The sequence below is a fragment of the Hyperoodon ampullatus genome (assembly GCF_949752795.1).
Source record: "Hyperoodon ampullatus genome assembly, chromosome: 13".
Lineage (NCBI taxonomy): Eukaryota > Metazoa > Chordata > Mammalia > Artiodactyla > Ziphiidae > Hyperoodon > Hyperoodon ampullatus.
This window is the reverse complement of record NC_136926.1, coordinates 7562111-7587150: the sequence shown is the minus strand read 5'-3', so window position 1 is coordinate 7587150 and position 25040 is coordinate 7562111. Positions and strand designations below refer to the sequence as shown.

At 41.5% G+C, this 25040-nt stretch overlaps 1 protein-coding gene across 2 annotated transcripts in view; it reads left to right on the top strand.

The window, feature by feature from the left end:
- CCDC62 (coiled-coil domain containing 62) overlaps window positions 1–25040 on the top strand; it is a gene marked incomplete at both ends in the record, with an annotated part of 40804 nt that overhangs the window by 3553 nt on the left and 12211 nt on the right. For both annotated transcript variants that reach the window (XM_079717170.1, XM_079717169.1), the window contains 9 exons: window positions 1952–2118; window positions 4187–4288; window positions 6938–7109; window positions 9129–9230; window positions 15123–15211; window positions 15562–15677; window positions 17686–18411; window positions 20375–20525; window positions 23376–23501. In XM_079717170.1, the coding sequence (XP_079573296.1) occupies window positions 1952–2118; window positions 4187–4288; window positions 6938–7109; window positions 9129–9230; window positions 15123–15211; window positions 15562–15677; window positions 17686–18411; window positions 20375–20525; window positions 23376–23501 (1751 nt within the window). The remainder of the gene's footprint in view (window positions 1–1951; window positions 2119–4186; window positions 4289–6937; window positions 7110–9128; window positions 9231–15122; window positions 15212–15561; window positions 15678–17685; window positions 18412–20374; window positions 20526–23375; window positions 23502–25040) is intronic.

The following is a 25040-nucleotide window of genomic DNA, read 5'->3' as shown; positions in this document are numbered from 1 at the left end:
TGATTTTATTCTGACCACACCCACCCACATGTAGATACACATAAATGCAGTATTTAATATGATTGTACGTTACTTAAAAACAAGAAAATTCTGGCACAAATATCAAAGGTAGATTAGAGCAGCAGATCTGAGAATTTTGAGAGTAAAAGATTGCTTAGAATCCTTCTGGGAGCAAACCAACTCACTGAGTTAATACAATGAACAATAAATCCACATTGTTAATAATCAAGTTATTTAAAAAAATATGATTGTACGTTAGATGCAATATATCTTATATAATTAATATCTTTTATATAAACATATTAAAGAAAAAGATAACATTATATACAAGCATACCTCATTTTATTGCACTTTGCAGATATTATGATTTTTAGAAATTGAAGGTTTGTGGCAACCCTGTACTGAACAAGTCTATCAGCACCATTTTTCCAACACCGTTTGCTCACTTTGTGTCCCTGTGTTATATTTTGGTAATTCTTGTAATATTTCAAACTTTTTCATTATAATTATATTTGTTTTGGTCATCTGTGATCAGTAACCTTTGATGTTACTGCTACGACTCGCTGAAGGCTCAGATGATGGTTAGCATTTCTTAGCAATAAGTTATTTTTAAATTGAGGTATACACATTGTTTTTTGGACATAATCCTATTGCACACTTAGTAGACTACAATATACTGTAAACATAACTTTCATATGCACTGGGAAACCAACATATTTGTGTGACTTGCTTTATTGTGATATTCATTTTATTGCGGTGGTTTGGAACTGAACCTGCAATATCTCTGAGGTCTGCCTCGGAGATAACCATCAGTATAAGCAAGACACCTGAATAGGCATTTCATGGAACACTGCATGGCCAATAAATGTACAAAAAAGTTCTCATTCTCATTAGCAATTAGGGAAATGTAAATTAAGACCATAATGAGACCTTTTTATACTTACCAGACTGGCAAAAAATATCAGGTATTGGTAAAAGTGTGGAGCAAGGGAAGGCTCATTCACTGCTGGTGGGCGTGTCAGCTGGTACAGCTACTTTGGAAAATCATTTGACAGTTCTGGTAAAGTTGAAGATATACATAGCTGTGGCCCAGCATTTCCACTTCTAGGAAATCCACTCACCCTTCAATATGCACATGAATTACCTAAGGATCTTGTTAATATGTAGATGGTGATACAATAGGTCTGTGTATCTAACAAGGTCCCCGGTGATGTCCCTGTTGCTGGTCCAAGGGCCACATTTTGAGTATCGAGGCTCTAGAGGAACTCCTGCAAAAGCACCAAGATGCTTGTAGGAGAATATTTAGAGCAGCAAAGTGGAAACAGTCCAAATGACCACCAGTAGTAGAATGTATAAATACATTTTGGCATGATCATATAATGATATTATACAGCAATGACAGTACACAAACAGGAGTTACCTACAGCCACATGGATACATCTCAGGATCATAATCTTTTTTTTTTTTCGTCTGTGCTAGGTAGCTTGTGGGATCTTAGTTGCCCAACCAGGGATCGAACCCAGGTCCTTGGCAGTGAAACCGTGGAGTCCTAACCACTGGGCCACCAGGGAATTGCCAGGATCATAATCTTGAGCAAAAAAAGCAAACAGAAGAATTCATAGAGTACAATTCCATTTACATATGGTTCAAATTAAACTATTCTTAGGGATGTGGTCATAGATAGTAAAACTATAATAAAAAACAAGGAAATGAGTAAGATCAGGACGGTGGTTAGGAAGGTGGGAAACTGGAGAGATTGTGTTCAGGAAGTGACATACAGGGCCTTCTGGGTTGCTGCTGGTGTTCTGTTTCTTGACTGAGGTACAGTATTGTGCATTTCGTAATAAAAACTTTTAAAAGAAGTATTAACCTTTAACCATGTGTTTTGAAAATAATGCATTTTCAGCTTCAAATCTGACCACAAGTAAGTTATTGATGAAATCTCCCTCAGGTGAACTACATAAAAGAACTGAAATAATCAGGTCACTCACAAAGAAGGTAAAAACCCTTGAATCGAATCAAATTGAATGCCAAAGTACTCTTCAAAAGACTCAACTACAGCTTCAAGAAATGGCCCAAAAGGCAACTCATTCCACTCTCCTCTCTGAAGACCTTGAGGTTGGTTTTAAGATAAGCTTCCCTAGCCCAAATTCTGTTTGTGTTTCAGTTATTGAAAAATTAGATTTAAATATTTCCATTAAAAATGCATGTGCGTGTGTATGAAAGTATATCCATCCATCCATCATCATAGTTTTGTGTTTATTGTGGGGCTTTGGTTAGCTGCCAGTGCTATCTTGTCTTGGAGATGAAGCTTCATTACAGCCCTTTTCTAACTGTTAAGCCATCTGTTTGGTAGCATCTATCATTTTATCAACAATGAGTTATTTTAGAAAGCCTTTCTCAGATTCTGAGATCCATATCATCAAGTAGCTTCAAATTATGCTTTCTGAATAACTGTCTAATCTGATGAAACAAATATCTATATCACGTTAGTGGCATATTGGGAATAAAATCTGTAAAAGTGATTTTTCAGTTTTCATTTCTAGCTGGTGAGTCATCAGATATCTTTTGAACTCATGCTTTTTGAGAGACGCAGTGAGAAAGCCTTTTTTGTTGTTCTTACAGCCTTCATATTCTTGTTTCATATGATATCAGTATAGATCTTGGTAATATAGTGAGTCTTAATAACTCATAATAATTGTATAGATTTTATGTCTAAAATTTCAGATTACTCTTCTAGACAGTTTCTAGCTATAAAATAAGTGAAAACTATTCTGGAATCTCTTGATATGTTGAATTAAAAAATGGAAGCGTGTTAGTCAGCTTGGGCTGCCATCACAAAGTACCACAGACTGGGCAGAAATTTCTTTCCTCACCGTTCTGTAGGTTAGAAGTCCAAGATCAAGGTGCTGGCCTGGTCGGTTTCTGGTGAGGGCTCTCTTCTTGGCTTGTAAACGGTCACCTTCTTACTGTGTCCTGTGGCAGGGAGAGAGACAGTACATGAGCAAGCTCTCCGGTGTCTTTTCTTATGAGGGCACTGATCCCATCATGAGGGCCCCACTCTCATGACCTCATCTAAACGTAATTACTTCTCAAAGGCTCCACCCCCAAACACCATCACATTAGAGGTTAGGGCTTCATAGGGCTTCAACATGTGCATTTGGGCGGGGGGTGCAATTCAGTCCATAGCAGGAAGATTTTTTTTTTTAAATTAATAAACTTTATTTTTTAGAGCAGTTTTAGGTGCATAGCAAAATTGGGTGGAATGTACAGAGATTTCTCATAGACCCTGCCCCCTCCCCCAGCCAGCCTCCTTCACTGTGGACATTCTGCATCACAGCAGTACACTTGTTGCAATCAGTGACTCTACACTGACACATCATTGCCACCCAAAGTCCATAGCGTACATTAGGGTTCACTCTTGGTGGTGTACGTTCTGTGGGTTTTGACGAATAATGACCTGCATCCACCACTGTAATGTCGTCCAGAAGTAGTTTCACTGCCCTGAAAACCCTCTCTGCTCCGCTCCCTCCTCCTCTGCCACAACCCCTGGCAACCATTGATCTCTTCACCGTCTCCAGAGTTTTGCCTTTTCCATAATGTCATAGAGTTGGAATCATACGATATGTAGCCTTTTCAGATTGGCTTCTTTCACTTAGTAACATGCATTTAAGGTTCCTCCATGAAGATCTCTTTTAAAAAGCCTGATTATTCTTTTTTTCCCAACCAATAAGCGCATTATGTACACAATAATTATATCAAATCTAGATCTCTGGGTAAAAAAAAAAAAAAAAACCCTGATAAGTGGGAATACCCCAATATGAAGTTATTTCAACATAAAGATGCACAAAAGTTCATTAATGCTACTTTATTTCAGCAAAGCAAGTCTCTTGCTAATTCTTGCCAACCTGGAAGTATTCATTAAAGACCATTAGGAAGTAGACATGTTTATAAACGTAACTGATAGAACTCAGTAGGGCAAAACTCAAGTACTGAGAAGATGCTGGGGATAATGGGGAAATAGATATTTGTGTTCCTTTTTGATGACTGCTTACTTAGCCCACTTTGTTACTAAAAAAGCTAAGCAGAGAAAAAACAAAACAGAAGAATGAGCACAGATTGTGGCTGGTGAGAGTGATGAAAGCTTTTAAATGACTCAATTAGTATTTTGTGTTGTCCCTCATAGGCTAGAAACAAAAATCTCAGCAACACATTAGTGGAACTTTCTGCTCAAGTGGGACAATTGCAAGCTCGAGAACAGGCTCTCACCACCATGATAAAGCTGAAGGTAATTCAGAATCACGATACTTTCGCTTGCCAGGCACTTTGTAGTTGATAGAGTATAGCAATGTACATTAAGTTACTGAAGTCCCACAGCGACTCAGATAGGTTGAGCTATCAATGTTGCTCTATTTATTTATTTACTTATTTATTTACTTTACTTACTTATTTACGTATGTATGTATGTATGTACGTATGGTATGTGGGCCTCTCACTGCTGTGGCCCTTCCCGTTGCGGAGCACAGGCTCCAGACGCGCAGGCTCAGCGGCCATGCCTCACGGGCCCAGCCACTCCGCGGCATGTGGGATCTTCCCGGACCGGGGCACGAACCTGTGTCCCCTGCATCGGCAGGCAGACTCTCAACCAACCACTGCGCCACCAGGGAAGCCCTGCTCTCTTTTTTTAAATTCTGGTTTTAGCAATGAGGGAAACAAGTTTAAAATGATGCCCCCAAGGCACTGAGGAGGCAGAACTGCACTGTGGGTCTCTGTCTCCAAGGCCCATTCCAGGGTCCAGCATGCCTGCATTCAGCTGGTTTCTTCTGAGGTATCCATTACTGGGTCTCATAAAGTCATTAGCAATCAAATTACTTGTTAATATGTTTTTTTTTAATTAATTTATTTTTGGCTGTGTTGGGTCTTCATTGCTGCGCACGGGCTTTCTCTAGTTGGGGCAAGCGGGGGCTACTCTTCGTTGTGGTGCACAGACTTCTCATTGCAGTGGCTTCTCTTGTTGCAGAGCACGGGCTCTAGGTGCGCAGGCTTCAGTAGTTGCAGCGTGCAGGCTCAGTAGTTGTGGCTCTCAGGCTCTAGAGTGCGGGCTCAGTAGTTGTGGTGCACAGGCATAGTTGCTCCGCAGCATGTGGGATCTTCCCAGACCAGGACTCGAACCTGTGTCCCCTGCATTGGCAGGTGGATTCTTAACCACTGCGCCACCAGGGAAGCCCATTAATATGTTTTTAATTGAGGAGAAAACTTAGCAGTCAAGTAGTTGATGTAGTCACTAACATGCCATAAACAGTGATGGATAAAATCTCTTCTATGTGGTAACACATGTGTTGGACAGCACATGACTAGAGGAGTGATTCTGGTATAATGGGACACTCATGCTAATTCATATGTGATTTTTCCCAGCACATAAATGTTTTTGAGTGATCAGGGACAAGCTTTCATAAAATTAAAAAGAAAATATTAAAATCTATAGAATTGTCTTTAATCAAGTAGTGACCAGTTTCCTGGCTTCAGCAACCCCTACAGTGTCCATCATAGCAAACTCCTGGTGAAGCTGAAAAGGATTGCCTGACTGATGTGTCAGCAATGGCATTTGCTAAACTGTGTTCTTGTACTTAACAGGACTACTGTTTCTTTGCTACTGGTCTGATCACAGAGTTCCATCGGTTTTTGAATGGTCTGCTCAAACCCTATTTTTCCCATAAGTCCTAATGTGAGGTGTGCAGACTGTGAAGTATTTTAGGAACGCTTATAGGATGCTATCGCAGAAACCTTTGTCCTTAAGCAAAGGTAAAACCTGCTAGTAATAGTTATTCCACATGAGTGGGGGGGGGAGTACTTTTGCATATTATTTTTATACTTTCAGGTGTTACTTGAATTGCTTTTCAACAAGCACATAGATACCTTTTATGTAATTAAAACAACCATCTCAACAATAAGGGGTTCTGAATTGGGTAGGTTTGGGATAAGGTCTTGGCGTCTGTCATTTTAACAAGCTGAAAAGAAGGAGAGGAAGGAGGGCCTATGGGATTTATCTGTAATGCAGAGAATAAGCCCCCTCAAGGGCCACCAGCCTTCCTATTGCTATTACAGTTTCATAGGTAATCAAATGTTTGCTTCTAAACTTTCTGAGACAGTAAAGTATGGTGGTTCGTGCATGGTTTCAGGGGCAGCCGACTAAGTTCAAATCGGAACTCCATCACTAACCAGTTGTATAACTGTGGCCACTTTACTGTCGGGTCCTCTGTCACGTGGGGAGTAACAATAGTCCCTACCTCAGAGAGTTACCGTGAGGATTAAATGAGGTAACATGTGGAAAGTGCTTGGAATGAAACCGGGTACACAAGGAGATCTTTTTTTTTTTTTTTTTAATTCTTTTTGGGGTATAGTTGATTTACAGTGTTGTGTTAGTTTCAGGTGCGCAGCAAAGTGAATCAGTTATACATATACATATATCTACTCTTTGTTTTTAGATTCTTTTCCCATACAGGTCATTACAGAGTATTGAGTAGAGTTCCCTGTGCTATAGCAGGCTCTTACTCATTCTCTATTTTATATATAGTAGTTTGTATATGTCAATCCCAATGTCCCAATTTATTCCTCTCCCACAATGAGATCTTTTTTTTTTTTTTTTTTTTTTTTGCGGTACGTGGGCCTCTCACTGTTGTGGTCTCTCCCGTTGCGGAGCACAGGCTCCGGATGCGCAGGCTCAGCGGCCATGGCTCATGGGCCCAGCTGCTCCGCGGCATGTGGGATCTTTCCGGACCGGGGCATGAACCCGTGTCCCCTGCATTGGCACGTGGACACTCAACCACTGCGCCACCAGGGAAGCCCCCACAATGAGATCTTATTAAGTGTAGTGTTTTCTTATTGTTTAGTTGGAATTTTAAAATCTTATGTAACAGTTTTCAAATTTGGTTTGTAGGACAAAGATATTATCGAGGCAGTCAATCACATTACTGACTGTTCAGGTAAATTTAAATTGTTAGAGCATGCCTTACGCGATGCTAAGATGGCGGAGACCTGTATTGTGAAAGAAAAGCAAGATTATAAGCAGAAATTGAAGGTACTTAAGATGGAAGTCAATAAGCTAAAAGGTAAGGAAGAGGCATAAATTTAAGCATTTTATCTTGGGAATATATTTCTTCATTTGGGTTCACTTAATCTCATAACTGAGAATAGGTCTGTTGTTAGCTTTAGGTCCTACCCTGAGATGTTCATTTCATTTGTATAGAATTATGCTGCAAGTTTTTGTGTTACAAGATAAATAACAGAGTTGGGGGAAACTGCCTAATGCGTTCTATTTTAAAAATAATCCTGCCTTTGCTGTACCGGTTAGCTATTGCTACTATAAGCTTTGTAACAACCAATGACAGTATCTCAGTGGCATGCAACCACGAGCATTTTGAGAAACTCATGCATCTGGAAGCCACACGGGACTGGGCTGATCTCCGCTGGGCCCAGCTGAGTGGCTCCCCTGGGGCATCTTCTCCTCCCCGGTAGGCTAGCCTGGGCATTTCTTCCCATGGTGAAGGCAGAAGCTTAAGAGAAGCAGAAAGATGGGAGGACCTGTATATACCATCACTTCCCCCTCATTCTGTGGCCAAAGCGAGTCACATGGCTGAACCCAGAGTCAGGCAATCCCCTGTGGGAGGATTTACAAAAAATCGAGGGAGGAATGCAGGGAGGGGTGAGGATTTACCACTACAATACAAACTCCCAGAGTGGCTTTTTGGTGCATGTTTTATTTTGGGGGGAATTCCTTTTGTGTCCTCCTGTTCTGTTTTCATTCTCACAGTAACCCCACAGTTTATTTTTCTACTACTTGAAGTTTTCTAATGAAACGAGGGCTGGGTATGCCAGATAGGTTAGTGCTATGTACTGGAATATGGATCTAGGTGATGGAGTAAAAATTTATATTCGTCTGCAGAGAATGTGGAGGGAGGCCCACTCTTCTCTGGCCTTTCCCCACTGTGGGGCAGGGGAAGCTGTTGGATGGAGGCGCCAACCAGGTCTTAAATCTGAACCCAGACTGTCCCATTTATAAGTGGTCATCACATTAGACACGAAGACTGACTCCTGCTGTGGAACAAGCAAACTTAGAATGACAGAGCCGTGCGATGGTGCGATTGCTCCACCTCTGTCCCTGGGGAAATCCCTCATGAGGCAGGGAGTTGCTGTTCAAATTGTGAAAGGCTATTGGGGCAGGTTTAATTTAAAAAACTCCACCTCCTAAAATCTTGTTCTTATAATGCCCTGACTTGTGGTAAATCATAATTTTGTCTCCATTTGTAGCTTCAGCTAAAATCATAATCATACTATAAGCCCCTTGACAGCAGGGATGGACTCCGTTTTCTCTTTTTTTGGGTCCACAGTTAATAGCACAGCCCCTGGGGTACATTGTAGTCATTCAATAAGTATTTATTGAATGCTGTGTTTACCTAGGTAAGATTTAAAGTAAAAAGAAGTCTGTTCTGTCAACTTTTATGTCTTATTTTATAAAATCAATATTTATTAAAAAAATAAAAGCAGCATCATGGATAGTGGACTAGAGAGTAAGGGAAGGAGACTTATTTAGTTTGGGTGCACTGGGGAGGCGTCTTTGAAGAGAACATTAGAGGTGAAACTTGGATGATGGGAAGAACCAGTCGTGCAAAGATCTGGGCCAGGACCTTCCAGGCAGAAGAAACAGCAAATGCAAAAGCCCTGGTGTGGGTTTTGAGGTTGGGGCCAGTGTAAGGAACAGATTGAAAGGGCAGGGCCAGGCTGTGCAGGTCGTAAGGTAAGGAGTTTGGATTTCCTCCTGAGTGTAGCACAAGGGCTTTTAACAGAGAAGTGACGCCAGCAGATGGCCCTGATTGCTCCGTGGACAGGAGACTGCAAAGGGAGAGGAGGGAGAGGCAGGGTTCGAGCAGGGAGACATTGGAAGCCTTGGCCAGGGTCACTGCTGGGGGTGCAGTGAGATGTTAGATGAGGGACATATTTTGGCTGTAGATCCAACAGGACTTCATATTAATTGGAAGCGGGTGCTGAGGACGTGAGAGGTATTCACAGTGTATATTCTTCTAGGAACTAGTATTTATTTGAGGACTTTTTTTCCCCTTCTATTTGTGAAGAGGATCTAAATGAAAAGACAACAGAAAATAATGAACAACGAGAAGAGATCTTTCGCCTCAAGCAAGAGAAAAGTTGCCTGCATGATGAATTGGTTTTTACCGGTAAAAATAGATAATTAGTTTAAGTAACCTGAATGTTCTGCGATACTACCATGATGGGCTAAATGAATTGTACCTCTCTCAAAATACTTTATGTATTTAATTAATTTATTTTAACACCCTTTGAGAAACGAGGAGGGACCAGGCAGGGAATTTTAAAGCTGTTATCGTGCCTCCCAGTTCACTCTGTTTCCTCTTCTGTGAAATGAGGAGGTGCTCTCCCTTCTAGCTTGAGTGCGTGACTATACTAACTCACTAAAAACATAGTACTTGGGCTTAAAAATTCAATAAGAAAAAATCTTATGAGCCAAGTATTTGCAAATACTAGATAAAAATTAGGAATTCAACATTTTTTCAATTTTGCAAATAGATCACCTGTAATTATTACAGTTGGAAAATACTCACGTGTTTTTTTGTTTTTTTTTTTTGTTTTGTTTTGTTTTTATTAGTTTCTGCTTTATAACAAAGTGAATCAGTCATACATATACATCTGTTCCCACATCCCCTCCCTCATGCATCTCCCTCCCTCCCACCCTCCCCATCCCACCCCTCCAGGCGGTCACAAAGCACCGAGCTGATCTCCCTGTGCTCTGCGGCTGCTTCCCACTATCTATCTACCTTACGTTTGGTAGTGTATATATGTCCATGCCTCTCTCTCGCTTTGTCACAGCTTACCCTTCCCCTTCCCCATATCCTCAAGTCCATTCTCAAGTAGGTCTGTGTCTTTATTCCCGTTTTACCCCTAGGTTCTTCATGACATTTTTTTTTTTTTTAATTCCATATATATGTGTTAGCATACGGTATTTGTCTTTCTCTTTCTGACTTACTTCACTCTGTATGACAGACTCTAGGTCTATCCACCTCATTACAAATAGCTCAGTTTCGTTTCTTTTTATGGCTGAGTAATATTCCATTGTATATATGTGCCACATCTTCTTTATCCATTCATCCGATGATGGACACTTAGGTTGTGTCCAGCTCCGGGCTATTGACTCACGTGTTTTGTTACATCAGTACGACCGCAAAATAATAATGTTGGAGATGAATTTTTCATGACTTAAAAGGAAGTTTGTCAATAAGGTGTAACTTAGGCCCCCTTCTGATAAACATAAAAGTGGCACTCCCCACTCTCCCTCACCGCCATGTTCTCCTACACGCTAACCCCAACGCACCCCAGTATGTCAGAGTTTCTAGCCTCTCCTTTCTCTGCTCCCAGCTGAGAATCACTGATATTTAGAGCTTATCCACACATGGCCCTGACAGCCAAGAAGATTTTGTTAGACTTTAATTTTGGTGGTTTGTATGAAGAAAATCATAGGTTTGGAGGTAAAGTTCCAAATAGAAGTTAAATGAACTGGGACTTCCCTGGAGATCCAGTGGTTAGGACTCCGCGCTTCCACTGCAGGGGGCGAGGGTTCGATCCCTGGTCAGGGAACTAAGATCCCGCATGCCGTGTGGTATGGCCAAAAGAAAAAAGAATTTAATTAACTAAGTGAACATGTTTGGGTCTGTACTCATACCTACCCTCAGTGTCCTTCCTGCTAGGAAGAGACTACATTTCTATAAGTTAAAGGGCAGAATACAGTATTATATTACATTTTTTTCAAATAAAATGAAATTCTTAATTTTAATCTCATGTGATTAAAGATTGGGGACATGCAGTTTTCTACCACTAGAGGTCACTATGTCCACTATTTCTAGAATTCCTGCGTCTCAAAGTAATTATGTCTTACGTTGTTACAGATACTTACATAAAGATATACATATATTTGTACATCTGCACAAAGATATACATATATACATATGTTTGTAGCATTACAGTTGAATTCCCGCAATCTTTGGATCGGCATCTGTGTGCCAGGCACTCTGCTAGTGACTAAGAAGCTCATAGGCCCAAAGAGAGTTTAATGCTCTACAGATGCTGTGAATAAAATGCTGTGCGAGGTCAGAGGAAGGAACAACATTTACAGAACATTTTAATAATCTCCTTTTTTTTTTGGCTCATCTGTTTTTACTCATACATTCTATTATGTATTACTAGGTAAAGTATATGTAATTTGTTAGGTAAAACTCTAATAAATCCATTTTGTGAAATATTTTTTTATCCTTTTCTAAACTGATTTCTTTTTTTTTTTTTTTTTTTTGCGGTACGCGGGCCTCTCACTGTTCTGGCCTCTCCCGTTGCGCACGCGCAGGCTCAGCGGCCATGGCTCACGGGCCCAGCCGCTCCGCGGCATGTGGGATCTTCCCGGACCAGGGCATGAACCCGTGTCCCCTGCATCGGCAGGCGGACTCTCAACCACTGCGCCACCAGGGAAGCCCTAAGCTGATTTCTTAAATATCTTTTCAATTCGTACCACTGTCTCAGAACAATTTTTGTGTGTTTAAATTATAAAAGTGAATTAAAGCCTGAAAAGAATTTTTAAAGGCTTGACATAATATGCTATCAGGTGTCATGGCTAAAAATTAACACATTTTATTCAAGGTTGGAAGATGTCTTAAAAATTTACTTTTAAGTTCAAAACTTCTCTTTCCTCTTGTTGAAGATGAAGTTCTTCACATAGGCTTAGAGACATGTTTCATTTGTACGTGTTGCTTATAAGAAGTTTGCAAATAAAACAATGATACTAGTTTACATTTCTGTGGCCCTGCGAGTCCCATAAACAAGGCCCTGTGAGATTGAGTGAAGGTCTCCCAGGCAGTAAAAGGCACAGAAGCTTGATCAGATTTTGGCAGGTCCAGACTTCAGCACCCTTTCCTCTGTGCTGTCTTCCTTAGGCTGCCCGCTCAGACAGGTGTCAGCAGGGTTCCATACCTCTTTGTCTTCAGTGACCAACTTGTGAAATAGGCGGACTCACTCCACTTTGACCCCAGATAACCCAGCCACGTAGGAAAGTATCAGATCTAAGGAAACAATTCTATTTCGTGCAACAGTAGATTATTCTAAAGTCAGATTAAGGCAGTATTGAAATATATTTAAAATTATCCTTGAATGCCAAATAAAGTAGCTGGCTTTTGTTTAGGGGCCGTGCTGTGTCCAAAACAAGTATCTCTGAGTGCCGGGAATGCACCCAGTGTGTGATCATGCTGTTAATGGAAGAGGTGGGTAGAGCTGAGAGCAGCCCGGAGTCCCAGACGCCCTGAGGGCGTCACTTCCACCGGGAAAGAGCTACTGTTTTACTGTTTTCTTTGTGCATAGAGTTGAATTCACATAAACTAAATGCGACTCTACATAAACATTGCAAGTGCACTACTTTTTTTTTTTTTTTTGCGGTACGCAGGCCTCTCACTGTTGTGGCCTCTCCTGTTGTGGAGCACAGGCTCCGGACGTGCAGGCTCAGCGCCCACGGCTCACGGGCCCAGCCGCTCCGCAGCATGTGGGATCTTCCCGGACCGGGGCACGAACCCGTGTCCCCTGCATCGGCAGGCGGACTCTCAACCACTGCGCAACCAGGGAAGCCCCTCAAGTGAACTACTTTTATAGGCTTTTGTTATGGTGTTGACTCACCTAATGCAAAGAAATAAATTCAGGATTGAAGAGACGTAAGTTTTAAACCCGACGCCGTGGCTTTCACTGTGACACGTTCTCAATTCTGTGCACGAGGATTACCTTTAAAAGTAAGATGATGCGGGACTTCCCCGGCAGTCCAGTGGTTAGGACTTTGCCTTCCAACGCAGGGGGTGAGGGTTCGATCCTTGGTCGGGAAGCTAGGATCCCACATGCCTCGTGGCCAAAAGGCCAAGTCATGGAACAGAAGCAATACTGTGGCAAATTCAATAAAGACTTTAAAAATGGTCCACATCGGACTTCCCTGGTGGCACAGTGTTTAAGAATCTGCCTGCCAATGTAAGGGACACGGGTTTGATCCCTGGTCTGGAAAGATGCCACATGCCGCGGAGCAACTAAGCCCGTGAGCCACAGCTACTGAGCCTGCACTCTAGGCCTGCAAGCCACAGCTGCTGAGCCCATGTGCCACAACTACTGAAGCCTGCGTGCCTAGAGCCCGTGCTCCACAACAAGAGAAGCCACCACAATGAGAAGCCCTCACACCGCAACGAAGAGTAGCCCGCTCTCGCCACAACCAGAGAAAAACCCACGTGCAGCAGTGAAGACCCAATGCAGCCCAAAATAAATAAATAAATAAAATTTTTAATGGTCCATATCAAAAAAAATCTTAAAAAAAAAAAGATGATGCTGCAGACCCGTATCCGAAGGGCTGAGCATTAAGTGTGTTTGGCTAGGAGGTGGTGGCTTTCATAGATCCCTGCTCACGCTTTATTCCGCCTGGTCCCCAGTGACCGCCAGCAGACACTTTGCAGAAAAGCTGTCCAGGTAGAGCTGCTGCCTCCAGCAAAGCTCGTGCCTTTGTCCTTAAATGGTTTCTGTGACGCTCCAAATGTAAAGTGATAATAATAAATATTTGTATTCTTTTTCATCCAAGAGAAAAATGACATGTGGAAAAGGTGCTTTGTTAATAAACCATAGAAGTTGTCAATTTTGATTTAGGCTGCACCTGATTTACTCAAAACCGATTCATGTATTAATAATTAGAGGGTCATTTTATGCATTTAGCTTGAACTTCTTATAAAGATAGTGGGTTTTTTTAGGTGAGACATTTATTGTTGATCTATCACTTCTATGTGAATGAAATTATTTCCCCTTAAGCATAATATTAATATTTTTTTCCTGTACAAGTCTTCGTATAGCACTTTAGATCTTTCCTTTCTGGGGGTTCTCATCTGCCAAGTTCTGAAACTTTTTAAAATACTGATTTCTCATACCCCAACTCTAGTAACAGTGAAGTGTCTGCGTTTCAGCAGAATGCTTATGGTCTTTGTAAAAGAATGAAGATTAAAAACAAAAAACAAAAAACCTCTGTTCTGTCTTTTTGTGCTAGAAAATTGAGTGTAATACTATGTATATTAAAGAAAATTCTGAATCTTAATTACCCATCAGGTAAAGAGTTTTCAAGAAAAAGAAAGTCTGTAAAGGAGTGCTGGACTTTCACTAAAATGGAAAGACAGTGCTTCCCTGGTGGCGCAGTGGTTGAGGGTCCGCCTGCCAATGCAGGGGACACGGGTTTGTGCCCTGGTCCGGGAAGATCCCACATGCTGCGGAGCGGCTGGGCCCGTGAGCCATGGCCGCTGAGCCTGTGCATCCGGATGCCCGCGTACCGCAAAAAAAAAAAAAAAAAAAGGAAAGACAAGTTTGTCTACCTATGGAGTCACCTCACAGGTCCACATATCTTCAGTTTTTGCTCAGTGAGAATACAAACAAGTGGCCTGATTGTGAGATTATATCAGACTGACTTACATACTGGTGAAAATAGTGATTTTTTTTTTTTTTTTTTTTTTTTTGCCCCTTGTAATGTGAGTATTTTTTTTGCTGGTAAAGGTAATATGCTGTTTGGATTTTTACAAGGAAAATGCATTTGTTAAGTTACCTGTGTAATGTGAATAAGTAAGTAAAGAATAAAGTAATATGTATCAAATTTAGAGATTTAGAAACCACCCCCTCGAAAAAAAAGAGGAAAATAATTGTCATTAATCCTTCCATCTAAAAAATAACTTAATTTGATACTTCAGTATGCTTGCTCTCAGCCTTTTTCTATGCATATCTACATACAGACACGCACATGTCATTTGAGCAGAGAGTTGGTACAGTTTTGAATACTTTTTTGACTTAACATTAATTATACTGTGAAAGTTTTCAAATTTGGTGAAGGATCTAGTCAGAATCACTGATTAAAGCTCTTTCCAGCCATCCATTTTGCAATTTTAAAATTCAGGAAGGAGGGAAAAAAAGTTAGCCGCGCGTAAAATTGTTGGAAATGAAGAGGTTTGTGTCGATATGGGCTGGTGAAAAACGTTTTAATAATATTTGTTCTTAAATAGTAGAGAGAGAAAAAAGGAAAGACGAGTTACTGGATATCGCAAAGTCAAAGCAAGAACGCCTGAGCGCGGAGCTGCATAATCTGAGACAGGTAGGTTCCCACTTACCCTTCTCTATTAGGTGGGAAACGCTTGTAAACAAACATCAAATTAGGAAAAGTGTATGCCCAGTGATTTCGTTTATGATGCTTTTGGAATCCTGACTACATTAAAGGTGTATCATATTAACCTAGCAGATAGGGTCTTGCTTATGGTAATTAAAGGTTACGAGACTAGTTACATTAACAAATCTCAGGGCTAACATAGGAAAAAGAAAAGCAAACATATTCAGCATAGTTCTTTAGTCACTATCTGATCTGTTTTGGCATTTGAAAGTGCCAGTAGTTGGCTCAGTTTAGCTTTGTTGTTACACTTTATTTTGATTTATCAATATCTACGGCAGATTTACATAAAACAACAGCGTGATCTGCAGTTTCTTCATTTCAATGTGGAAAATTCTCAGGAATTAATACAGATATATGACTCAAAGATGGAGGAATCAAAGGCCCTGGAATCCAGGTAATCTTAGTATGATGCTATTAATATGATCTTGTATTTTATTCCATCATTCAGTCAATATTTGTTAAGTACCTGCTGTGGGCCAGTACTTAATTACTGTTTGGTAGGTCGTAGGGAATAAATATATGTGAGCTAATCCTGGGTGGTAGTGAGAATTTTAGGCATGATCTTAATTTAACCATTTGATTAAATTCATTAAGCACATTATTTGTGTGTTTGTCGTGTAGAAGGCTTTGAGCTAAAGTAGAAATTACAGAGATGAATCATTTATTCATTCATTCAGCACTCAGTATTTTAGGCACGGGCTAGGAATAGGGAAAAGGAAGATATACTGGGCATGGTACTTGCTTAAAATAATGCCAAAGAATGGTATAAATAACTGCAGTAGAAGTTCAGCTGAGGGTGATCTCTGCTCTCAGCTTGATTTTCCCATTTTCCTTGTTAATAGGAGGAGACGTCTACTCTTACCTGTAAAAGGCAGTGTGTGAATTAAATTGGTTTCTGTCAAATTAAAATATAAATATATGAGGTCTGGTTTAATTTAACAAGCATACAACTGCCCCACAGTTAAATTGAGTCCACTTTTACAAGCAGAAATGGTACAGGGAGTCATGGAAAGGAACAGGAATTCGGGGAGTTCCCCATCACGGCATGTAGGAGCAGAAGCTGGGCTGGATGACCGCAGCTCCTTTCCCCGGAGGGTGGAGTTCAGGATGGGGGTGGTCAGAGCTGCAGGGAGGGATGTAAGGAGCAGCTGTTGCTACAGACAGTAGAACTGGGGACTCACCCACACTTTGCTGCACTTGCTGAACTCTTCTTCGAGGTCTTTTGCTGGGGGTTGTTGCACCATTGCTCTGTATCCCAGCTGTGGCTGCTACTCCTAAACACCAGACCAACCCAGCGACCTCTTGCAGGCAGAAGCCCCTAACCTATTGGCTCTTTTTCCTTTTTGCACTGCATTTCCCCTGGGAGGTACCTGGGCTAGATGATTGAGGTTATTCTTTAAGAACATAAAGTGGCTTATCCCATTCTAGAAGGAGGGATTAGAATCATACAGATTAGAACACCTGAATAGGTGTGACACGAAAAACTTTGACAATTTATTAGAAGGTTTATCACAGTGATTTTTATTTTATGCACATGTGGTGTCACTTTTACCTTAGACCAGTTTTCAATATATAGATACATAAGTATCCAGCAGACAAATGGGATGGTCATGAATGCAGTATGGTGAACACATTTGGCACCTTCCAACTTATCGTTGTACCTTGACTCTCCCTTGCCTTTCAATCCTGACTTTACGTCTATTTAACTGTGAATTAGGAAGAGAAATAACAGATCAGTCAACGAGTATTTACAGAACACTTAGTGTATGTTAAAGGCTGTCTTAGGTTCCAGGAGGATTAAAAATGCTTCTACATGTGAACAAAAACCTTAAGAATCTTTTTTTTTTTTTTTTTTGCGGTACGCAGGCCTCTCCCGTTGCGGAGCACAGGCTCCGGACGCACAGGCTCAGCGGCCATGGTTCACAGGCCCAGCCGCTCCGCGGCATATGGGATCTTCCCACACCAGGGCACGAACCTGCGTCCCCTGCATTGGCAGGCAGACTCCCAACCACTGTGCCACCAGGGAACCCCTTAAGAATCTTTTGACAAAACTTTTATATGTATGAAACAGTGAATGATATAGTTATAATAGGAAATGTGCTATCTGATTAATTAGATATATATTAATATATACAGTAAGATAATGATTTGCAGTATGGAGAGTCAGTGCAGTGGACATTAAGGATGGGAAGAGGGGAGTGGCTGTGGTGGTCGCAAGACTTCCTGGAGGAGGTTGGGCTAAAATTGGGCTCCGAAGAATATAAAAATTCTACCTCATATTTTCAACTCAGACAAATGGGTCTTACTAGGGTTTAGCTCAGCTGATGAGGTTTGAGTGAAATATTTAGAACGACAGTATCAAGTGTATCTTATAACTTCCGTTTTTTGTAATGCCACCATAGCAGAGAAATGTGTTTATCAGACCTTGAAAATAACCACCTAAAAGTCGATTTTAAGAGGGAGGACAATCAGAAGTCACTGGTTAAGGACCAAAAATTTGAGACCACGTTGGTTCAGCAAAATAAGTCAGACGAGAGCTCTTATGATGTATGCAAAGAGAAGAAACTACAGGTTAATCCTTCATTTGGGGGAAAAAGTGTAATTGCTATCTCATCTCTATTTGCAAAAGACTTAGTGGAGAAACAAAAGTCTTGGTCTCTGGGAGGAAAAATCCAGACTAAACCCGAAAACAAAAGTACATTTTGCAAGATCCACGCAAAATCACCAAAAGGTAATGGAGCTGGGATTCAGAATGAAGAGGAACAACTCTCGGAAGCATCAACATCTGGATCCGATGAAAAGTGGCATGACGTCAGCCTTTACCTGGGCCTGGCCGACTGTTCTGGTTCAAGACAACCAGAAAAGCTAGATGTCAAATGTCAAGATCACCTGGAAAGGTCTGGAGTCTCATGTTGCCATAAAAGCGAAGCCTGTCTGGATGAAAGTGACATGTGGGCATCCGAGTGCTGCCACCCGAGTAACTTCATAATCGAAGCTCCAGGCCACATGTCTGAAGTGGAATGGATGAGCATCTTCAAGTCTTCCAAAGTGCAGAGAATCGTGCGCCACAAATCGGTGTGCACTTGTTCGGAAAGTGCCAGTGGAACCAAACACAACTCCTCTACAAGGTCAGTCTCGTTTCATGTTTGTAAACACCCAGGGAGCCTACTTACGGTTTTGAGAAATAAAAAAGGGCTGCAGTAGCCACTTCATGCCAACTGTGAAACGGAAAGCAGTGTTTAGAAACAGAAATTGCGTTTGACAAACCGTTTCCTCTTTTCATCACAGGGTAGGCTGTTGAGGTTTTGATTGTACAGAGACTGTATTGGACCAGTGAGAAGTTTGTGCCTAGGACAGCTTCTGAGGCAAAAGTTTTGCTTAAAAACAAAGCCAGTTGTCATGAGCTGAGCAAACATGTTTTATTTTAAAACAAACGGGGAGGTCACTTTACAGGGTAGAATGCAGCTCTGGAGCATTCCTCAGCCAGGATCCTTTTGAATCGATAAGCCGTTTCTTTCATGTCCAGATTACATTCCCTAGACCCCAGATAAGACATTCTTTTTGCCCCCATTGGCTTATTTACATATCCAACTGCTTTGGCCTTTGTGTTCACTTTACATTTCCCAAACTTTCTTACTTTTAAAAATCATGCAGGAGAAAGAATATTTCTATTTAATAAGCTGGTAACAGTTATTGTTTTTTTTCCCCAGTTTCATTGAGATATAACTGACATACAGCACTGTATAAGTTTAAGGTGTTCGGCATGATGATTCCAGTGCATCAGGAAATGATGACCACAATAGGTTTAGTGAACATCCATCATCTCATAGAGACACAAAAAAAAGAAAAAGAAAAAAATATATTTTTTCCTTGTGATGAGAACTCTTAGGATTTACTTTCTCAACTTTTATATATAATCGACAGCAGTGTTAATTACATTAATCCTACTGTACATGAAATCCCTAGTTCTTATGTATCTCATAACTGGAAGTTTGTGCCTTTTGACCACCCTTATCCAACTGGTTGTTTTTTTGTTTGTTTGTTTTTGCGGTACGCGGGCCTCTCACTGTTGTGGCCTCTCCCGTTGCGGAGCACAGGCTCCGGACGCGCAGGCTCAGCGGCCATGGCTCACGGGCCCAGCCGCTCCGCGGCACGTGGGATCCTCCCAGACCGGGGCACGAACCCATGTCCCCTGCATCGGCAGGCGCACTCTCAACCACTGCGCCACCAGGGAAGCCCTCAAGGCCCTTTTGACCTCCGTGGCTTGAAATGATTCAAGTGACTCCCTGTTCTGCCAGCAGAGGCATTTGCCAAGGCATCGCATGACAAACGCGTGATTAAGTGGAAAAGATACTGATGTTTTCCTGTTTTTCCTTAGATTATACGAGCTTATGTACCTACTTCATCATCTGACTAAAATGGTCACGTTTATACCACCATTCCATTTGCCGTGCAGGGGTTTACATGTGGAGGGGGCCACGGCCTGCTCTGCCGGCCTTACAGGGCCTGTGGGAGGAAGAGGTTTCCAGGGTCTCTTGCTCTCAGCTCTGCTTTGAGCCCGGTGTTAACAACACACCAGAAACTTAGCTACATGTGTCTGTTCTCTAACTACTAAGACCCTATGGAAGAATCAAGGACCCACAACAGTGCCATTCTGCTTTCACAGAAGGACTTGTAAAAGACCATTAACAAAAATCAGCCTCACAAACCAAAAACCTAAAATCTTCAAATGTTTAACCTTGTGCTGTATTCAGTTTTTTCCTCTTTTGGATGATCCCGTCTCTCACACCTTCTTTTCTTTGCTTTTTTTTGTGGGTGTGGGGAGGAGGGCAATTCTCTCTTCTGTAGTTACCCTTTAACGAAGAATTTGGTTTTAATTCTTACTGCTAAAGGTATGCATTCATTTATAATATTCTACACAAATATTCTGCTCAAGTCTCTAATGTTCTATTCAAACTTGAGCTTCATCATCAGAAAAGAAAACACTTTTTTTTTTTGTCCTGTTGAGATACTTTCATGTATAACAGTATTGGTGACGTGTTTGCTGTTGTTTCAAGATGCCTGTTTTTGTTTTGGTTTTATTATTCACAGTGAGTTGATCCAGCAGTCCCACTGTCTGGGTTCTTCAAAATCTGCCTTAAGAGAGGATGAGAAGTTGATAGAGACGGAGTCCTCTTCTGATAAAAAGAACTCATCTAAGATTTTGTTAGTCAACAAAGATGCAGCATTGCCCAGTGAAAAGGTTTGTATTTCACTTAGAAATACCCAGCTTATTCAAGCAAGACTTCTCCCCAGCATACTTCTAATTCTCCTAGAGCACTACTGTTAGTGTGCTTAATTTTGGCTATTCTTCAGGTTTTTTTTTTTTAATTATAGGACTTTAATTTATATTACATAACTGAAGTCATAATTATTTACCTTCTCTTTTCTTTAAATATCCTATAGATAACTTCAGGTAGAATGCCCTCAGGCCCTCCAGGTGATTGATATATCTATTTTTAATAAGTATTTTAAACACACAGAAAATGAAAAATACAAGTAACTATGTACTTACATTCGGATTTACACGTTGACATTTTGCCATGTTTGCTTTATTTTTCAACTTGCTAGAGAAATAAAATGTTACAGATAAAGGGTAAGTTCATGTGCCATTCTGCGTGTGCCTACCCTCCACCCCCACCAGTTAACCACTACCCTGAAGTTGCGTCCATGCTTGCTTTATGCTTTTATGTTTTACATAAAACTGTATACTTAAGGGCAGGAATAGAGACGCAGACGTAGAGAACAGACGTGTGTACACGGCACGGGGGAAGAGGGGGATGAATTGGGAGATTGGGATTGACATATATACACTACCACGTGTAAAACAGATAGCTAGTGGGCACCTGCCGTATAGCACAGGGAAGCTCAGCTCAGTGCTCTGTGGTGACCTGGATGCGGGGGGCGGGGGCGGTGAGGGGAGGGAGTGGGGAGGTCCAAGAGGGAGGGGATCTATGTATACACATAGCTGATTCACTTCGTTATACAGCAGAAACGGACACAACGTTGTAAAGCAACTATACCACAGTGTTTAAAAAATTACTATTGCTTTGTTTAAAATGTACATGAATGGTAAACTGCTGTCTATATCCCTTTCTGATGTGATTTTCCAGCTTTGTCAGTGTTTTGTGACCTTCATCTGTGCTGACACTGTGGACCTATCCTCTTCATTTTGATTGTTGCTTGATGTGCGGTCCAGTGATTGAATAAACCTCAGTGTGTCCACGCCCCTACAGACAGGCAGTGAGGTTGTGTCTACAGTGTCGTTATTGTGGATAAGCCAGTGCTTCCAACATGAATGGGGTCCCCCTTGCAGGTGGTTCGTAAAGAAAATAAGTTCAAGTAAACTTAGTTATTTTTGGTGTTATTTTGGGAAGATATCCGGGTTTGAAATCAAACTCATCTGGGTTCAAGTCCCGGTTTTGCTTTGTCTTAGCTCAGTGACGTTAGTACAGTTATTTAATTTCTTTGAGCCTCAGTTTCTTCGCCTGCAAATATGCAATTATAACATCACAGTTGCTTTGTTTAAAGGGGATATTGTAGGGCCTGGCCCCTAATGGGTATTTGATGAGTGTTAGTTCTCTTTGTTCAAAATTGACTGCACCAAGTGTTGAATAGACTCGGGAGCACCTGGGACTTTTGTTCACTGATGGTGGGAATGTAAATGGTAGAGCCACTTTGGAAAACACCTGGGTACTTTCTGTTAAAAAACTACTTAAAAAAAAATTAAATATACACCTACCATATGACCCAGCTGCTCTACCTCTAGAGAAATGGAAACATATGTCCACATAAATATTAAAGCAGCTTTATTTGCACTAGCTAAAAAACCTGGAAACAACCCAAATATACTGCAGTAGGTGAATAGATAAACTGTTGTATATCCATACAATGGAGTACTTCTCAGCAATAAAAAGGAATGAACTATTTAGACACATACAACATAGGTAAATCTCAAGATAATTATGCTGAGTGAAACAAGCCAGACAGACAAAAGTATGTAATGCATCTATATAAAATTCTAGAAGATGCAAACTAATCTCTGGTGACTGAAAGCAGATCAGTAGTTGTCTGGGAATGGCGAGGAGGCACTCACAGAGGCAGGAATTCCAAAGGGCCAAAGGCATGATGAATGCGACCCATGTTCATTGTGGGGATGGCTTCATGGGTGTGTACTCATGTACACATGTATGTAGGAACTCATCAGATTGTACACTTAATTAATTTAGTTATTTTTGGCTGCGCTGGGTCTTTGTTGCTGCACACAGGCTTTCTCTAGTTGTGTCGAGCAGGGGCTACTCTTCGTTGTGGGGCATGGGCTTCTCATTGCGGTGGCTTCTCTTGTTGAGAAGCACAGGCTCTAGGCACGTGGGCTTCAGTAGTTGTGGCATGTGGGCTCCGTAGTTGTGGCTCGCGGGCTCTTGAGCACAGGCTCAGTAGTTGTGGCGCACGGGCTTAGCTGCTCCGTGGCATGTGGGATCTTCCCAGACCAGGGATCAAACCCATGTCCCCTGCATTGGCAGGTGGATTCTTAAGCACTGCGCCACCAGGGAAGCCCCTGTACACTTAATTGTACAGTTAATTGTATGTCCACTGTGGAAAACTCACAGATTGTACACTGTGGAAAACTTTTTACACAAAGTTGAAAATTAAGTAAGAATAAACACACTAAGGCATATTTCCACTTATTTTTAAAAGCTAACAAGGCTTTAGTGTTAAAGTTGCATTTTTTAAGTATTTTGACCTGGTAATTACAGCCTTGGCAAGTTGACCTAAGAGAGGTAAACAATGCCTAGGATTCTTTTATCACATGGATGTTACTTAATTAGTTGTAGTAAGTTCTGTTTAAGTCAAATTATTTAGCAAAGTACGTTCTAAGAAATAAATGGAATTTGGTTCTTCTAGTGTTTAATGCCCTGCTTTGATATGTAATACCTAAAGTCCCATGTTAATGAACAGTTAACATTTGTGTTTGTTACATTGTACTTGTAAACATAAACAATGAAAAGTGCCTCTTGATTTCCTGAATGCTTGAAGTGTGTTGTTTTCCCAGGATGATTTTTCTCCCACCAGCAAGCTTCAGCGTTTGCTGGCAGAATCCCGTCGGATGGTTACAGACCTGGAGCTGAGCACGCTGCTCCCCATCAGCTCTGAGAATCTCAGCAGCAGCGCCAGAAAGGTACGTGGTTCCTTTTCTTTTGACCCCATCTGTAGTATCCAAACACTCCAGTCGTTGTGCGCAAACGTCCCTTTCCGTTAGAATGAAAGGGGAGGAGGTAGCAGGCTGGGTTTAAGGAGGAAGAGAAAGTCATACTCAGATGTCGCCACACCCAGACTTCCTCCTTCCAGTTACCTGGGCACATGCACGTACATTCTGGGGGATTTTTAAAAAATATTTTATTGTAGAAAATTTCAAATACAGATGTAGAAAGAATCCTTCCAATCGCAGAGCTTCAGGAACCATCAGCTTTCTGCTGTTTTGTTTCGTCTTCCCCCATCCGTACCTGTTTTCTCCTGAAACATTTTAAAGCAAATCCTAGACATCATTTCACTCATATGTACTTCATTCTGTGGCTCTAACAGATAAGGACTTTTTTCACATCGTCTAATATCGTCTAATGACTAGACCACGTCAAGGTTTCCCCATTTATCTCAAAAATGTCTTTTTACTGGTTATTCAAATCAGTACTCAACCGAGGTCCATACTTTGCGCTTGGATAAGTCCCTTAAGGTCTCTCTTAATCACTAACAGTTCCTTCTCCTTCCCTCCCTTTCTCTTTCCTTCCTTCCTTCTTCTTCCTCCTCTTTCTTCTTCTTTCATTGTTTTTTAATGCCATTTATTTGTGGAAGAAACACTGGGTCATTGTCCAGTAGAATTTCCCACGTTCTGGGTCTTGCTGACTCCATCCTGTCTGTTGTTTTATCCCCCAAATTCCTGTAAACTAGTGTTTCCATCTGGCAACTTGATTAGACTTGGGATCAGTTTGGGGTTTTTGTCTGTTTTGGGACGACGCCTTCCTGGGCGATGCTGTCTACTGCCTAGTGCATTGTATCGGGAGGATCCTCGTGTCTGGTTGTCCCACTTTTGGATGTCAGGCTTGATGGAAGTTCAGGAGGTTGTCAGCCTGAGCTTTTTTATTATAGAGTTTCCCTAAAGTTCACTTAAGGATTTTAGCATTCCTTGATTTTTATGACTTAGATCTGTTATTTCATGAGGAATTGCAAAACAGTAATTTCCTAAATTTATCATTCTTCGGCGAGTGTTTCACACGTTAATTCTAACTGCCTTTTTTTTTTTTTAATACTACTCTTTCTTTCTTTCTTTCCTTCTTTCTTTCCCTCTCTCTCTCTCCCTCTCTCCGTCCCTCTCTCTCTCTCTCTCTCTCTCTCTCTTTCTGGCTGCGTTTGGGTCTTCTTTGCCGCGTGTGGGCTTTCTTTAGTTGTGGTGAGCAGGGGCTACTCTTCGTTGCGGTGTGTGGGCTTCTCATTGCAGTGGCTTCTCTTGTTGCGGAGCACGGGCTGTAGGCGCACGGGTTTCAGTAGTTACAGCACACAGGCTTGGTAGTTGTGGCTCGCGGGCCCTAGAGCGCAGGCTCAGTAGGTATGGTGCGTGGGCTTAGTTGCTCCACGGCATGTGGGATCTTCCTGGACTAGGGATCGAGCCTGTGTTCCCTGCATTGGCAGGCGGATTCTTAACCATTGCACCACCAGGGAAGTC